Here is an 18,418-nt window from a genome sequence, read left to right as displayed (position 1 = left end):
TTAACATGAAGTTTTTCAAAGGGATCAGAGTCTTTAAAATGTGAATCCATCCCCCAAATTTCACTACAATATGTAAGAATGGGAGTAACTAAACAATCAAACAATTTTTCAAGAAGTCTACATGGGTTGTTGAGACCTATAGTTTTCTTTATCTTATAATATGCCTTCCTGGCTTTTTCCATGAGAGTATTCACAGCAAGGCAAAAATTGCCATTATACTTTAAAACAATAACCAAGTAACAATAATTTGTTACCGTTTCAAGATATGCATTATCATAAGTAAAATGGTTTAACAATGTTTTGCCATTAGAATTAAATATCATAATTTTTTATTTATCAGTATTAACTTGTAGTTTCCATGACGAACAATATTCATGTAAAATATCAAGAGATTTTTGTAGACCCTCTTCGCTTTCAGATAGTAAAACAATATCATCTGCATATAAAAGAATGTTCAAAGAGGTATCTCCAATGGCAACTGGATCCGTATGTTTGTTATCAAGATTACCTACTAGTTCATTTATAAAATAGTTAAAAAGAAGGGGACTCAATACGTCACCTTGTTTAACATCCCTTTCTGGTAGGAATGGAGGACTGAAACCATTAGGGAATTTTATTCTACATACTGTATCAGTATACATTGAATAAATAACATTAAACATTTTTTGGGGGATATTATGTTTTATGAGTTTAGAAAATAAACCTAGTCCATAGGCGGATCCAGGGGGCCCGGGCCCCCCCTTTCGTGGGAAAAATTTGGTTGATTATATAGGGAATCATTGAAGCATGACTGGAGCGGGCCCCCTCTTAGGTCAGTCAGCGGCCCCCCCCCCCCCTTTAGGAAAAGTTCTGGATCCGCCACTGTTAAGTCGCCATACAGTATCAAATGCCCTTTTTAAGTCTATGAAGGCAGCAACAAAAAATTTCCAAGTTTTTTTGTCTATATTGATCAGTTATGGTCTTAAGAGTGAATATGTGGTCAGCTGTACGACTTTTCTCTTTAAAACCTATTTGATTTTTACTTATTAAATTTTTGATATCCATAAATGTTACTAAACGTTTACATGGTTTATATAAAACTTTATTAAAAAGTTTACCCAGGTTGGAACTAATAGATATACCTCTATAGTTCCCTGATCAAATTTGTCCCCTTTCTTATGCAAGAGAACAAGACTAGTAAGCTTTCATTCCATAATCTCGGAAGTTGACCAGATTCGAATATGCTATTAAAGAGTTTATGAAGTGGTTTTATTTAAAAAAATAGGGATTGCATTTTTCAACATTTCATTGGAAATCATGTCGGCTGATATGCTTTTGCCATTTTTTTTCAAACGAATAGCTGTTACTATCTCTTCAATTGTTATCTCTGAACTCAAGTGAGTTAAGTCATCCGTAACATGTGATAAATTAAACTGTTCTTTTAGAGAGTCAAAATCTTTAATAATTTTAGAGTGAAAACTATTGTGATTTATGTCACAGCTATTCAATTTTGTTATAAAACTGGATGAAATCTTCTTGTGGTACAGATTCATTTTCTTTGTTATTACTTTTTTGTCTACTTAATTTATTCAAAATGTTCCAAAACATCTTTTCAAGAGACATACAAAATATGTCTCTGATATTTGTCACGGTACCAAAAAGTGAAATAACAAAAATAACCTAACTGCAGAAATTTAAAAAAACCAGACAGTTCTTTGATCCTTATAACAAAACCAGAAGAGTTACTATCATATATCCTGATTCAGGACTATGTAAACCGTTTTTTAAATCTGATTTTGTTTTTTATGTGCCCATTCCGATCCTTATTAGCAGAGAAACAAAGAAATGCATTCTCATTGAAGGTTAAAGGTAAGACTTCGGTGGTCGTTTTTGAGTTATTAGAAGTGGACTACTCTTATTTAAAAGAAATTTTACGTTTAAAATGACAAAAACATTGTATGTTCTTTGAAGAAATTGAAATTTTGACCACAGTAATTCCGATTTGGGGGATACAATTTGGCACACAGGGTGTCCCCGTTATGTGCGCAAATTTTGACAAAATTAGGACTCACTGCGCACACTGCATGTGCAATTCTTCGTAGTTTTTACGGACGTCAAATCCAATATTTTATCATTTTAAGATTCATATATTTAGTATTCTAATGTATTTGTAAATATTTTATTCACATATCACCAAAAATTCACCATTCGTGAGGTAAGTTTACATCAAAAAATTGATATTTTACAGTGAAATTATGAACCGGTATTTTTCCTCGTGTGTTCAGACATGGCTTCCGTGATTATTTTCACTTTCTGATATACATTTTGTAAGCGTTTGAATGTTTAACCTTTTTGTGAAAATTATCCTTGATCCTTTGACATAACTTATGAAACACTTTATTGTCAGATTTGGAGAAATTCTTGTACAGAATTTTGAGGTTTATTGCCATGAAACAAATTATTTTGTAGTGTTGCCATGAAACTATTTTAGTAAAGGTATATCATTATATCTAAAGAATATTTTCATACTGACTGAAATTGATTAATAAAGTCTTCTCTTGTTTTGTTAAAAGTTAATCTTGAAATTAATTTTCAGATTTAGTAACTTTTATTTTGTTGGATAGTTTACTTTCACATAATTTGGTGCATTTTCTAGAACATTCTGATGTCAATAACAGAAAATATAAGGAAAAAAAGCGTTTGTTCCGGGATAAGTTAGTAACCGAAATGTAGGGATTGTCACTTCCAACATATATCGAGGGATGAGGCAAATAAATGTTGATCTTATAGTTATAATTTATACTGCACAAAATATTTTCGAAATTTAACAAGTTGGTCACCTTCCCAAAGTTGTACGGAAATGAAAATCCTGTACTTACAGAACATCAATTATTAACAGACTACCCTGCAGAATGGCGATTCCGAAAGTGCTTGAACTTTTAATTAGGCAGGGATACAATTGTGCCTTCTAAGTTCTATCTGGCAAATGACATCATAAAGGCTTAAGAAATTGATGATCTTTTCTGGTAGAAAGACATTCGAGGAAGTGGCATATTGTTCAGTGATGTCTTGTAAACTAATGATGAATTCACTGGGTTCAACAGGCATAACCAATTATGATTTTTTTAATTTAAATATGGTTTAATCATGTGCTTCTTATTCTGCCTTCATGTTCGCAACTTTTAAAAAAGTGTCTGTTTTTATTTAATATATTCCTCTGTTTGTGCTTAATTTCCTACAACAGGTTATTATTCTTTGTATAATCACCAAACATGGGGTTTGTTCCCATCTTTAAACAGACATGACTCGTATTATAAAATAATTGAAATGGTCTGTTCTTGTGCTGTATAAATGAAATTTTTTATTTAAATTTATATCAATTTTATTTCTTATACATGTAGCATAGATTTTTTTTTCTATGATTGCTCTGATAAGTTTTGTGTGCCAGCATTTAATTTTTCTCCATAAATATTTTGAGTGAAAACTGATAGAACAAACAGTATTGTCACCATGATGGGAGAGTAGTGGACAGAACAGGATTACATTATTGTATTTAGAGATTACAAGGATGAATGAACAAATGTAGGGGTATTCATTAACAAAACATATCATCATGCCAACAACAAAAATAACCAAAAAGACTTCACCAGTTGTCCTGGTATTAAAACCTCCTTGACTCCTAAGTGAGCCCATGATTCACCTGTTCACAGTTCAAGTTCATAGAAAGAACACAAATATTTGACACATTAAAGTTATAGAAGTACAGCAACATTTAAAATTTATTCTTTGATAACATTTTCTAAATATTATTGTACATGTAGTAATTTTAAGCTGCAGTAGGTAAATTGTGTAAGGTTATGTCAGATAATTAAAATGAAAAAGACCTGAAATAATGAAAAAATTCTCTTAATTTTATAAATTGTATTTTTCAGATTACTTAATAATACAAAGTCATGGTTATGGAAACCCCAAGTCCACAGTGCGTTGGCCGTGAATTCGTTAGGCAATACTATACCTTGCTAAACGAGGCCCCACTGCATCTTCACAGGTAAATATCCAAGTGCAGATCTAACAATTCGGCTTTTGTAGACCACAATGTCCTTAATAAAAAAAAACAACATCAATTCCAATGAAAATGCATATGACCTGTCACCAAGAAAAGAGGATTACAGACAAATTTCCGTTGGTGAACAAATTTCTACCATGCCATACGAAAGATTGTTTTGATCCATTTGTAAAAAAAATGGCATGTAATTTTTTCAGGTTCTACATCATTTCAGATGTCAATTCTCAAAAGAAATAACCAGTCTTTGAAAACTTAGTTGTGTCTGACAAATCACTTGATTTTTATTAATATGCAAACAAAGCAGACATTCTGAGCATGTTAATACACTGCAGTTGTCAAGGTTGGATCATTATCAGTTGACTTAGGCTGATCAAAAGGAATTTACAAGTATGGTCATGATCACCAAATTTCTTCAAAGAGATCAGACAAACAGTACACCTGGAAAGGTTCAAGGCATGGCTTGACCCAGATTTATAACTGGTATTAGTGTTTCCTGCAGCTTTTAAAAAGGGCAGGGTAATTGTTAGCTCAGAGGGCACATTAAGCGCGATAGACAATAACTTTAGGGCACTTACTTAACATAAACAGGCAATTTCTATAAAATGGATTCATTTAAAAAATACTAGTTTAATGACCTCTTAATAGTTATTGTTCAAAATATATACATGTAACAGACTTCTTTCTGGGTCTATCATATTCTTGATGTGGGACCACATTGAAAAAAAATGTTGGTTTGCCAAAGCCAGAGTTCCATAAAAAAAGATCAGGGTGATAGGTTTTTTTTTTTTTTAAATATGAATGGACTATTTAAAATGATTAACTTAAAGAATTTGTCTGGTCATTTTTAGTAACCAAAATTTAGTAAATTACAAAAAAAAATAACTTTACAAATTAACCCCTTCCCCTCTACACCCTTTTCCAAATTAAATTAATATAGATACACCAAGTTTATTACTTTCATGGCACTACCATATCAGCTGTTTATTTTAAATGTCTATAAATAGCCAGAAATAGTTGTCTGTTACTTAGGTGTTTTCCCCAAGTATTTTTCCCGCCTAAAATGATCATGTGACATGTTTGTAAACAAAAGACAACATTTCATCAAGGAATTCATTTATTTTCTGGATTATTCTGCTTTTAATAATTTAGTTTGGATTTTTATTCATTTCATTTAAGGTACAGTCAAGCATTTGTATTTAAAAATAGTTTGCAATGAATTTTTACTTTTCACTTTGACAAATGTCTCATGATCGCCGTTCATTGGCTTGTTCAACCATGCAAACAATGTATATTATGTAAATTAGAAATCTATCAGCTGTCAAAAATATTGATCTAAGCAATCGATGTTTTGAAATCGTTTTCCGGTTTAGTCTTGTCAAAACAATGTCATATCATTAATCTTCTAGGCAAAACGGTGTTTCTGGGACTTGGGGGATACAATCAGGACGCGTGATTAGTATCTGTATTCACTATTCAGTCTATTGCAGTTTGCTAATCAGCTGATTACGAAATCGATTACAAAATGGCGTCCTAGTGAACTTTTGTTTACGTTTGAAGGGAAATAACTCGAGCGGTATTCATAAAATATGTCTTTCAGTACCGTAAAGGCATGGCGTCAGGAATTTCGACAAAACTAGGGCAGGGCGCCAAATTTTTTCCCCAAAAAGGGCAGGGCGTCGAGAAATCGCGGCAGGGCGCCATTACACGCCAAAACCACCTGTAGGAAACACTAGGTATTGTCTTCACTCTTGTCTTGACAGAGTCACATAGCAAGACATAGATACAATGTATGTTTTTTTCTGGTGGTCGCATGATCAATGTATTTGTTTGTGATTAGGTTTAGTTAATAGTGAACCACTAAGAAATTGTAGGTCAATGATGTGTGGTATGAGTTGTATTAGCATAAGCACATCTCATTTCCATAGAGATTTTTGGCCCCATCCCCTCAGTCATGGTCTAATAACTGAAACTTTTGCTTGGTTTACATGTTTTAGTTTGTTATTATAACCCCACTTTAAAAAAATGAGGTATACTGTTTTACCTCTTGTCTGTCCATCCATCTGTCAGTCCGTCAGTCCCATGAATATATTCGTCATATTTTTCTCAGGAACTACTTATCTCATTACAGATTCATCTCTTATCAACTTCCTGTTTACCGAACACTAGTATCATTTTACACATGATAGTACAATGTAGCCAAGTTGAAATTTTTGTCACATATTTCTCAGGAACAACTTTACTAGGAGTTCTGAAATTTGGTTTCAGGGTTTATATATAAGTCAGCTCTACCATGATGGATTTTGAGATTTATCACCTTGACAACTTCTTGTTTACCGACATTTTTTCGGCGAGGGTTTCATCAGTGAGCAGTTGCTGGCAGTTTTACTTGCTAGGTCAATTTAAGGGTAATCATAAGTGGAAGACCAATGATAATGGTATGCAGTTGTGTAAGCATCAGTACATCTCACTTCAAATAGCTGGTCCTTTCCCATCAGTCATATGTCTATTGACTTTAAAACTTTTGATTAGTTTGTGATAGCTCAGTTTAAGATGAACCACTAAAAGTCTATTGATAATTCAACGAAATTTCACAATTTGATTTACAAGTCTCATTTCCATGGAGATTATACAGCCCCAACCCCTCATCTTGGCTCATTGAATTTGACATTTTTACAGAACTTACCAGTTAATGTTTGTGTAACGGTTTGTTTAAAGGGAGCAACTTATGATCAGTCAATGGTGTTTGGTTTGCAGTTGTATTAGCATTCGCACACCTCATTTCAATGGAGATTGTTTAGTGATGTACCTTTAGTCATGGTTTATTGACTTGAATATTTTATCATGGCATACATGTTGAAGTATTACTATTTTAATTTCAACATTTGCACTATTAAAATAGGCAAAATATATCTCTGGCTTAACAGTTTATATGCATTGTATGTTTCAGAAAATTGTTATTTTATTTAAATTCCAAGAATTTTACTTCATTTACTTATTTTTGAATTATTACAGATTCTACAGTCACAATTCTAGTTTTGTTCATGGAGGTGTTGAAAAACCAGGAGAAGAACAACCACCTGTCATGGGACAAGCTGTAAGTTATATCTGTATGATTATTGATGTTAAACTGATGTTGCGTGGACAATGATTTGTTGGATCTATTTGAGTATTTGAAGAGTTTTTGTATAACATACAGTAAATTGTCAATAGAATTAATTTTTTTCACAAATCAACATTATTAGCCTTTGTATGCTGATCCCCTTATGAGGCAGGTGCTACCATTAACAAAGTGTGTGTATAACCATTTAACAATATTATTGTTTGAAATTAACAATCAAGTACTGCATGCCTGCATTCAATCTGCTCCAATATTATATAGAATTGTGAACAAACAGTGTTCTAGCTAGAAAGTATTAACAGGGCCCTTTTTTGTTGACGCCCTTGCCTTTTTTCTATTGTTTCTCTGGCGCCCTGCCGTTTTTATGACGAAAACCTTGGCATTTCTGCCTTTGAAAAACCGGAAAATTTGTAATACATTCATGAACAGAAAGTTCACCTAGCTGTGTAAACTGTCCAATTAAGTGACTCATTAAGTGCATGGCTTCACTTGTCAGCTTTGGTGTCAAATACATTGTTTATTAACACCAATTACCTTAGCTTTAGGTCATAAATAATTTGTTTCATCTCAAAAATGTTTGAAAAAAAAAATAATAGTTTCTTCCCCTTTTTTGTCACCATTCACAATATTCTTCTTAAGTTTATGTTCTTTTTCACAAAAAGATTAAATTTATAACAAATTGATTGCAAATGTATTTTAAAAATAAAACTTCCAATTAAATTCACCTGAAAACATCTAAGAAAGAATGTGCATATATGTAGATAATAGCCTGAGATTAATTACTAAGTTAAACATGGAAGATTGTGTCATTAATTGAAATTTATTACTTAATTTTTACTGAAAATTGATAATACCATATAGTGCCTAAGTTATATGCTAATTAATTATAACTCTTAAATAATTGCCCTTTTTCAATGACATGTACACGTTAAATTGGCCTTTTTCTGACTAGCACCCTGCCCTTTTCAAATTCTGGCTAGAACACTGACAAAGGATGACACTCCAAATTTAAAATTTTGCCTTAATGCATATTATTCAGCTTAATTGTATTTGAAAGAAATCCTTAACTTTTAATGCCCACGTGCACTTTGATTACTTTACAGAGTTGATAGTTGATATTGAGCTGAAAATCCCTTTAAATACTTGAAAACAGGGTTGGCAAAGTATTACCCGCCCGGGAATTCCCGAGTGGGAAAACCCGGCTTTTCCCGGGCTGAACAATACTCTAAGAAATGGAAAATCCTGGGCAATACTGGGCAATATGATTTTTATGCCCCACCTACGATAGTAGAGGGGCATTATGTTTTCTGGTCTGTGCGTCCGTTCGTTCGTCCGTCTGTCCCGCTTCAGGTTAAAGTTTTTGGTCGAGGTAGTTTTTGATGAAGTTGAAGTCCAATCGACTTCAAACTTGGTACACATGTTCCCTATGATATGATCTTTATAATTTTAATGCCAAATTAGAGATTTTACCCCAATTTCACGGTCCACTGAACATAGAAAATGATAGTGCGAGTGGGGCATTCGTGTACTGAGGACACATTCTTGTTTAAGCTTATTTTAACACGAAATAGTTCAGTCTTGGTGTAGTTTCATAGTATTACAGCTAAATATATACTTTTTATACAGATAACCATTGACAGTCATTTCTAAAAGAATGAAAAATTTAATTTCATTCCCTTCTATATAGACGAAATACAAGATTTGCACATTTAAGGAAACCTTGTTAATTACCAAGCATTGTTTCAATATTAATCCATACTTTGAAAGAAAAAAAAATATTGCAATGTTTTAGTGAATTGTTCATTTCAAATGTTATACATTCATATTGCTAAATAAACACCCTAAGAGGTCATGCCATTAACAAATATAGAATTGAAAGGGCTGATTATTGTTACATAAACAAATCTGCATTCTAATCTGAATAATTATTTACTAATTAGTGACAGTACATAGACATTATGTAAATATAATTTTTCTTACATGTAATTGTTAATCCTTAATAGGAGTTATTGTTATTTACAGTTTTACCAATCCAAACAAACAAAAAAGGTTATATATGTCTTGAATGTATAACATTTGTGTTTTATCACTGAATACTATATAATATTCAGACCAGTATTTTATATTACCCAGTATTGCCCAGTATTACCCATTAAAACCCAGTAAAACCCGGGTTTTCCCAGTATTTCCCACTGGGCTGGGCAATACTCATAAAACCCGGGTTTTTGCCAACCCTGCTTGAAAAGTGTAAAATGTACTCCTTCAGAACTGATGGTGATATATTTTTTTTGCAGGAAATTCACAAAAAGATTATGTCTTTGAACTTCAGAGATTGCCATGCCAAGATCCGACAGGTTGATAGCCAAGCTACTGTTGGTAATGCAGTTGTTGTCCAGGTTAGTTGTTTTAGCTGACTCCAGTTCTATCTTTTGTCAGCTTTTCCATGGATCCAGAGTTTTAGTTCTTTTAAATTGATATTGCAATGACAAAATTATATTTTCATAAAAGCAATTTTTTTGTTGTTAAACTTGAGTTATAAAGAATACTTCATAAATGTGAAAAGATTTGCTATGAAGTCGTGTGACATCAGCGACGGCACAATTCTGTCTGCGAATGTGTATAGACATTGTTAAAAGTGACCAGTCACGTTAGTATATAACTTCCAGGTTAAAGATCTAGTTTTGAATCCAGTCCATATTCTAAAATGAAAAAAATATAATACTTATCAATAGAAAATCAACATGTTTACCAGATCGTAGATGCTGTTTATCATTTTATATATGCATAGACTTAGGCTAATTTTCCTGGTCTTCTTAAAACTTGTTGATGAGCCCATGCTCAGTGTTAATTCTGTACTTTGACCTATTATGGTTTACTTTTTACATATTCTCATTTGGATGGAGAGTTGTTTCATTGGCACTCATACCATATCTTCTTTTTTCTATCATCTTAAAAGATTGAACAAAAATTCAAGAGATTTATTAAAATTTTATTCTGAAAGAAGTTCAGACAAGACTGACATTCCTCCACTATTATTGATTCAGGTTACAGGAGAGCTATCAAATAGCGGTCAGCCAATGAGGAGATTCATGCAGACATTTGTTCTTGCACCACAGTCACCAAAGAAATATTATGTCCATAATGATATTTTCCGGTACCAGGATGAAGTATTCCATGATAACGATAGTGATATGGAAAATCTTGAAGAGGGCCTTGGTGATGAAATAGGTAAGTAATGTTTCCTTAAAGAATTGAGGATATTGATAAAGGTGATCAGAAAAAATAAGTGTTGAGAATTGGCACATATTTTTGTTTTCACTTACCAAACATAAAATTAGGCCACAGAAAGCAATTTTCAAGTTTATATTGCTAGTTGATTCTGGAACCTTTGGAGAACTATGGTTTTGGAGTGAAGAGAACTGGTCAAAGGACTTAAATCAAATTTAAATCATTCAAAAACAAAATGGCAGGCATCTTGATTGAAACAATAACATGTGTCAAGTTATTGCCTTTTTAAACAATGATCGTTAAATTTCAGTCCATTTATTGTCCATAGGTCTTTTCTTTAATTTCATTTCCATGATCACAGAAGTTTTCAGTTTCAAAATTTGTTCCAAAATGTTAAGAATACTCCTATAAATATAAATAGTGTATATTTAGCATTGATATCAACTGATTGTAAATTTTTATTATAGATTCTGACTTAGACCCAGTTGATCTTACCCAGGATCATGGTCAGGAACCTGTACAACAGTTCTTTGATGCCAGTCCACAATTAAGGTAATGAATGAATGAATATTGCATATGAATAACTTAAGTTTTTAAATTACATGTATAGTGATTCAACGAGCTAGTTTTTACCTTTATAGAAGAAAGGCAAACAAAATGCACTAAATTATGTTGAATGGTTGAATATCAAGAAGACCATGAATAGCTCTTAAGAATATTCAACGAAATAGATATGTGAGAGAAGGAATAATTTCAAATCTCGTATTTTCTTTGAATATCTATACATGCAACTATAACCCCCCCCCCCCTTTTCCATCATTTCCACTTCCTTCCATCCCACATCCATTTTGTCCTTATAAAGTTGCCATGTCAGATGAACATGGCAGGAATACAGATGTAGATATCCTCCTTTAAATTGATTATGGTTATATATTTATCTGTCCAAAATTTGTCAAAATTATTGACACAATTCTAATCTTGTCATCTTGGGGAAATGATCAGAATCTGCCCCAAAAAAATTTGATCAACCTTTTTATTTTTTTATTTTTATTATTTCAGCAATGGCACACATGATGATCGAGTTGATACTCCATCACCTTCTCCTGAGGAGGAAGATGTGAAAGAAGAACCCATTAACACACAAACAGAGGAAATATTTGACCTGAAGGAAGAGGAAACATTAGAAACACAGACAGAAGAAGCTGAACCTGATCAATCCGGACAAATGACCATCCAATTTATGGGTATAAACTTTTTCTCTTATTGTCATATTGTTTGTCTTCTTTCCAGATTATTCTGTTGTCAATCTGTTTAGAAGTATAACAAAATAGCTTATTTATGAAACCAGATTGCAGTTTTATCGCTCTCAAAAGAGATTGTACATTTGTTTAAATAACTATCCCTCAGTTGTCCTTCAGCATACAATTGCCAAGTTAATCTCCAAACCTTTCTCCAGCTATACTTAATAAGGGGCTTAATAAAATTAACGGTATCAATTTTCTTGCACCAGATGCGCATTTCGACAATACATGTCTCTTCAGTGATGCTCGTGGCCAAAATATTTGAAATCCAAAGCTTATATAAAAGATGAAGAGCTATAATCCAAAAGGTTATAAAACGTTTGTTTCTGCCTATTCAGAAGGAAAAAAAATAATGCATTGAGCTCAATATTTTATACAGCATATTCAATAGATATAGGAAGATGTGGTGTGAGTGCCAATGAGACAACTCTCCATCCAAATATCAATTTAAAAAAAAAGTAAACCATTATAGGTCAATGTACGGCCTTCAACACCGAGCCTTGGCTCACACCGAACAACAAGCTACAAAGGGCCCCAAAATTACTAGTGTAAAACCATTCAAACGGGAAAACCAACGGTCTAATCTATATAAAATTAAAAAAACGAGAAACCCGTATAAATTACATAAACCAATGACAACTACTGTACATCAGATTCCTGACTTAGGACAGGTGCAAACATTTGCAGCAGGATTCAACGTTTTAATGCTGACACTTCAACAAAAAAAAATCAATTATATTCAAGTTACAAAAGATGTGTATATGTTAAATTATACCAGAGTCTTGTATAGTACATGCATCTGGGATCTGTTCCAAAATATCAATGTTATCAATGTTAAATAATGTTTTAAAATTTGTGTTATCTTCCTTTGCACATAATCAGAGTTGAACACTTACTACAATTATAAAAGATTGACAATTCATAGGATTGCCTTCTAATGCTTTATGCAATGGTTTAAACCAGTTGTATTATAAATAGTATTTATTGCAGAAAAGAAATTTTAAGAACCAAATCCTGTTGTTTTTTCCCAAATTTATAATCAAAACAACCTCTTGATAGCATTGTCAGTTGTAAATTTGTACATGATTTTGAACATTAACTTTTTTGGTTAACAGAAACAAAGACTTTCTCCTGGGCTGGTATTGCCAGTAAGAATGCTACATCAAGCTCTGTACCGTCAATTACTACATCCCCTCCATTTGGTAAAGTTCCACAATCTCTATCAAACAGACCGGAGAAGACAGACATTGGAGCATCAGCACCTGGTTCAGGGCCACAACCACAGAGGCAAACAAGGTACAACTTTTATTTGGTTCAGTGTCTAAGCTTGGATATAGTGATACAAGAGTTGCAGTTTAAGGATGCAACCAACATTTTATAGCTAGCTAGGAAATGGTTCAGTTTAACTTAAAATTAAAGGAAGAAAAGAACAGCTTTCATTTATAAATGATTGTAAAAATGAAAAATTTATGCAGAACTTGATAGCTCCAATTATCATTAATTGATATGATTTTAACAATAAACTTCAGGCCACCTAGAGATAATCGACCTAGAGAAAGAGAAAGAGTCAGTATGTCACGTGATGATGGTGATAGTGATAGTCAAAGTGGGCGTCCAAGATCTCGTTTTCCAGACAGTCATCAATTGTTCGTTGGAAACTTACCGCATAATATAACTGAAAAAGAATTAGAGGATTTTTTCACAAGTAAGTTGTTATAAGATTCAGTTCATTTCCTTACTTGGCAAGTGTCATAAACAGAATCAGAATCTTTATTAATTTGTGAAGATACTGATGTCAGATTTATATATAGTCCTACATTTTAATCCCTTCTTGGGCTTGGTAATATATAAATATTATCAGATTATAATGGAATTACCATAAGGCTGTTCCAGAATTATTGTGTGGGGTGTCTAATCAAACAGTAGACTGTTGTGTTGTTCTTGCAGAATTGTATAGAACTATCAAAATAAATATTATTCATGATTTTGGGTTTTTATAAATGTCTCACACATATCTCTATTCTGTCATAACCATCAGTTGACTGGAAAAATCATTGTTTATTTTTAAGTTTTCACATTTAGAATCTAGTATTGCAAATTTAATGTTTTGACACTTTTTAATCAATGTTTATTTAACATATAACTCTTGTTTCAGAATTTGGTCATGTTGTTGAATTGCGTATTAATACCAAAAGTAGTGGTGGAAAACTTCCTGTAAGTAACCAGAAGGTACATCACATTATTATACTTCATTACCTCCAGCCCAATCCATCCCAGCCTTGAAACAATGATGTTCTGATGCATAGCATACAATGTCTGTCATACAAACAAATGAAAATGATAGAGAAACTGGTTAAAGTATTAGATGTTGAAAGAATGAATATCTGATTATTTTGCTTTTTATTTTCTACCACTTCCCTTCAGTCCATTCATTCATCATCATATCAGGTCATATAAAGTTAACTCTCTGGTTCTCATGTATTTGTATCGTGAAATGACTCCCTTGAATGCAAATTATATTCAAAACTGCTTGTTGGAATTTCACAGTAGGGATAACTCTTGCTATCTAAACTGTAAATTTAGATGAGGTCTGCCTTTTGATGTTCTTCAGCTTCCATTCTCCATTGTTTTGAGAATTGTCAGTTTTGGGAAAAAACCCATCCAAAACCAACTGATTTTTCACAATAAAAAAAATCAATTAGATGCTTATTTTAAATTCTGAGACAATCATACAGGAGACCTTGAGATACAGGGAATTAAATTTATATGACCTTATTTTAATATTATTAATTCTATGATAATTTTGTTACTTTGATTTATTTTTAATATACTATCTTTTGAAGTGTTCAGTTTTAAAGATAAATAATGTAATTGTTACTCAAAAAGAGTTTAATGTGAGAAAAAAGAAGCCAATGGGATTTCTATTTCATTTTAAATGTTTCAGTTAATTGGTGATAAATTAGATTTTCAGGATAGCTAACCATATTTCTGATTTTTATAGAATTTTGGATTTGTGATATTTGATAGTCCAGAGCCAGTTCAAAGTATTCTTAGTCAAAAGGTAGGTAATATATGTTATGTTTATAATATCAAAATTTAAAAGACCAGTTTTCTTCAACATTTAAAAATATTGCATTTTGTTGAATATACTGAAAAAATTCTTTACTGGGTAATTTGTAGTTTTCCATATTTCCATTTTCAAATTCATGAGCACACCAGTAAAACAGTTTGGAAAATGTGAATAAAATTTATAAAATGATCTGTTATGGGCACATTATTTCTTTGGGGCACTTCTATATTTCACACACACCACTTTGGTGGATACATTCTTTAGATTTTATCCATAGTAAAATCAGGCAATTTTTTGCGTTCATTGTAAGAAAATATTGCTCAAATTGCTAAAACTTCTATCTGTTTTAACTATTTATGAGCAAAGGGAAATAATTTTATTCACACTATTGCCAATTTAATTGCTTAATTCACAAGAAAAAACCTGACAAGTTTTTTTACAGTCATTTAAAACTAGGAAATTCCAATGAAATTCTAGAAAATGTAGTTCAATGTAACTTGTGGTTTCTTACTTCTTTGTGTTGTAATTCTATCTTTGAAAGTAGGTAATGTCATGAAATAAAATGGAATTCCAGTTGGAAAACTAATTTGTTAAGTTTAATTTAATTTTACAATTCAAATTAAAATCAATCTTCACCTCTATACTCACAAGAAAACATAAGATTTTAGAAGAATCAGGCATCCAACAAAACACAAGAAAATGTACAAAACATGGAGGTTGTATTTATATAATTTAATTTTGGATGTAACTTGCCTTCTCGTTGGCTGACGTCGTTTTGTTTATCAGCCCATAGACATAATTTTGTCATGTGACCGTGACGTCATCAATGTTTATCATGATTTACTCTGGTTTAAAATGGAATTAAGAATTAAATTATAAGAAATGACTGTAATATTTTTTCTGCCTATTTGAAATAACAAAAGAAATGTGGTGCAAACTTTAAATAATAACCTGCTACGTGCATTATTCAGTGTCCACCACATTTTTTATGTTATTTCTTCATAGACAGAAAAAATATTACAGTCATTCCTTAAAAAGATTGTGAATTACCTGAAGTTTTGATTAAGAAATATATTTGATCTGAAAAGTATGAAATATCTTGTACTTGAATTTAAATTTGAATAAAATGCATGATAATTTTGATCAAGTGAAGTCCTAACTGTAATATATATTTTGTTATATAGCCAATCAAATATAATGGTGAACACAGACTTAATGTAGAAGAAAAGAAGCCAAGAGGGGGAGCTCCAGGTGGTGGAAGAGGAGGCCCACCAAGGGGAGGAATGGGTGGAGGAAGAGGAGGAACAAGCTTTGGTAGTGGTGGACGTGGTGGTATTCGAGGCAGTGGAGGTGGGCCTGGTCCTAGGTCAGACAGAGGCAGCATGGGGGGTAGAGGGGGTATGTCAGGCCCTAGGCGATGAACTTTTGTAATTAGTCCATTGGTGCTTACAGAAGGTATGCAATTCTGACAACACACAAAAACATAGTAAAATTACACTTAATTGTGTGATTAGTCATAATATTTGTGACTGGTTGTGTTTATTTATAGAATCGTGAAGATGCATTATTGTAATGATAATGTTGGGCTGGGGTTCCCATGACCTTGACTTTATATATTTATATCATTCCTGTAAATGGTCTCATCAATGTTATATCCAATTTATTGACTTATTGTACATACGTGAGCACAGAACGGGTCTCAGTTGGTGAAAAACATTGGTAATGCCATCATTTATTTTGTATTTACAGAATTGCATATTTTCTAAGTGTTCTAAGAGTATGACTTGCTGAAAGTGCATTCAATGCAGACATTGAAGTGTAAATCAAGATTGTCGTAAATCCTTTTCTCTGTTGTTCTATTTTTTTTTATTTATTTGTTCATTTTATATGAAGAAATTTCAGTTGCAATTTTGTTTAGTTTTTTCAATAGCAGAGCAAGAACTATGCAAAATTTTATATTCAGTGAATCATGGGTTGTTCATAACTTGTTTACAACAGAAAAAGGACTAGAAATTGGGTGAAAAATTCTGTGAACAGCTGATGACGGTTTAATATCAGGAGAGTAGGTCTTATGATTGTAGCAGCAATAATTTATGTTTTTAGTTATAGAATTGTTATATAGATCTTGGTTTTAGCAGATACTGTCAAATACTCTTTAAATTTTATGTGAATAGTACAGTTTTATGTGTATTGAGATAATGGAATAGTGTGATATCAGAACATATAATGTAAAAGGTTAAAACACTTCCATATTCAAATTATTCTGATTTATTTTATGAATAAAATGTTTGTGGTTGACAGTTTTCATCTTTTTATATTAATCAGGTTCGGATAACAAATCGTATTCCATATCACATTTAACCAGATAGTCATACTAATATGTATATTTTTATGGTTTAAACATGACTGTATTTTTCACATATTAAACAGATGTCTTGATAAGCACCTGCAGCCACAGGACTAACATTCATTAAAAAATGTACAGATTCTATTGGTCTTTTATAGAATTCTTTCAGGCCTGATGGAACCTTGCATGCTTTGTGTGTTTGGCCTGTAGCTAGCAAGAAGACATATATTTGGTACTTTGGATAAAACAATAGTCATTGACCTCCATTTAATATCACATGTAAATAATCATTAACTGTTCACAGTATTTTAATACCTATTGTAATTTATTATTGTATAAATGGCTACATTCCTGGTTGTCTAGTCCCAACACGTGCAGGGTTGGGGGTGTACTGGGTTTATTGCTTAATCTGGCTCAATAGTTTTTGTTTGTTCTGTTCTACTTTACATACTGGGATACTTATCAGGAATCCTATAACTATTTTTTATGTTTTGTACATCTATCAGCAGGGTAGCTGTGTGTGATATTCAGTCCCAAATTATTTATGAGACTCAAAACTTACGATAGTAACATAGTGCTACCAACAAATAAGCTGTTTTTTTCTGATACCAGTGTTTGCCAAAGACTTCTTCAAACAATAAATGGAACAATATTTTTTACGTTTAACAAACAGATGCCATTAGTCTTTCATGTTGAAAATCTCATTATTTAATGAATATATATAGTAGTTATCTAGAGCAAGTAGGTTTTTAACATCTTACATTCACAAATTTGGTGGATTTTATTTTTCTGTGAAAATTTATAAATTTAACCATGTACATGTATTTTAAAGATCATTAGTTCATGTAATAAACTGCCTAAAATTTCAAGACCCATGTTGATATACTTACAAAACCGCTCTTTTGAAAGTTTACAGTAAATACTAGTTTTAATATGTAGATTTAGAATAATTACCAATTTAAAAATTTCAGTTAAATTAAATACTTGGCCAGTGTCGATAAGCATTTATTGATTTTTAAGCATTTACCTTTAAGAACTAGTTAAGTGGTGTTACTAGCTTATTGCTCTAGATAAAATAATGAACATATGGCAGCAGTATAGCTGCTTTGTGATTGTATGTACAGATGACATCATAGGTTCCAAGTTTACTTGTAAAGTTTCATTTGTATTGTCTCCCTGCACATGTTTTCAAAATAAAACTGAAAAATTCCTAGGATTTTTAAAACTGTGTTTTCTTTATATATATAAATATATTCTTATGACTTGTACAGTTATTTTTGAATCACAATAAAAAAAAGTATAATCACAA

The 18,418-nt window shown here is 32.0% G+C and overlaps 1 protein-coding gene across 6 annotated transcripts; it reads left to right on the top strand.

The window, feature by feature from the left end:
- Positions 1-1,737: 1,737 nt before the first annotated feature.
- On the top strand, positions 1,738-18,334 carry LOC139487899 (ras GTPase-activating protein-binding protein 2-like). 6 transcript variants are annotated; one of them, XM_071273106.1, is made up of 12 exons: positions 1,738-1,848; positions 3,912-4,027; positions 7,058-7,139; positions 9,458-9,559; positions 10,208-10,391; positions 10,859-10,943; positions 11,451-11,635; positions 12,808-12,988; positions 13,222-13,397; positions 13,848-13,906; positions 14,694-14,753; positions 15,947-18,334. In XM_071273106.1, exons 2-12 carry the CDS (start codon positions 3,933-3,935, stop codon positions 16,181-16,183), a joined length of 1,446 nt encoding a protein of 481 aa, XP_071129207.1. In that variant the 5' UTR covers positions 1,738-1,848; positions 3,912-3,932; the 3' UTR covers positions 16,184-18,334. The 6 variants fall into 6 exon arrangements, with proteins under 6 accessions (XP_071129207.1, XP_071129203.1, XP_071129206.1 ...); XM_071273102.1 differs by having other exon boundaries at positions 13,848-13,921; XM_071273105.1 differs by lacking the exon at positions 1,738-1,848 and adding an exon at positions 1,851-2,194.
- The last annotated feature ends 84 nt before the right edge of the window (positions 18,335-18,418 follow it).

The sequence above is a fragment of the Mytilus edulis genome, chromosome 9, assembly GCF_963676685.1.
Source record: "Mytilus edulis chromosome 9, xbMytEdul2.2, whole genome shotgun sequence".
Lineage (NCBI taxonomy): Eukaryota > Metazoa > Mollusca > Bivalvia > Mytilida > Mytilidae > Mytilus > Mytilus edulis.
The sequence above is the reverse complement of the archived record's forward strand: the minus strand, read 5'-3'. Positions and strand labels throughout refer to the sequence as shown.

What these genes read in the sequence shown, in the direction of transcription:
- LOC139487899 (XM_071273102.1), top strand. Translation starts at nt 3,933, where the DNA reads ATGGTTATGGAAACCCCAAGTCCACAGTGCGTTGGCCGTGAATTCGTT. An exon ending in GTAATGCAGTTGTTGTCCAG is followed by an intron (nt 9,560 to 10,207) that starts GTTAGTTGTTTT and finishes TTATTGATTCAG; the next exon opens with GTTACAGGAGAGCTATCAAA. An exon ending in TTCCTGTAAGTAACCAGAAG is followed by an intron (nt 13,922 to 14,693) that starts GTACATCACATT and finishes TGATTTTTATAG; the next exon opens with AATTTTGGATTTGTGATATT.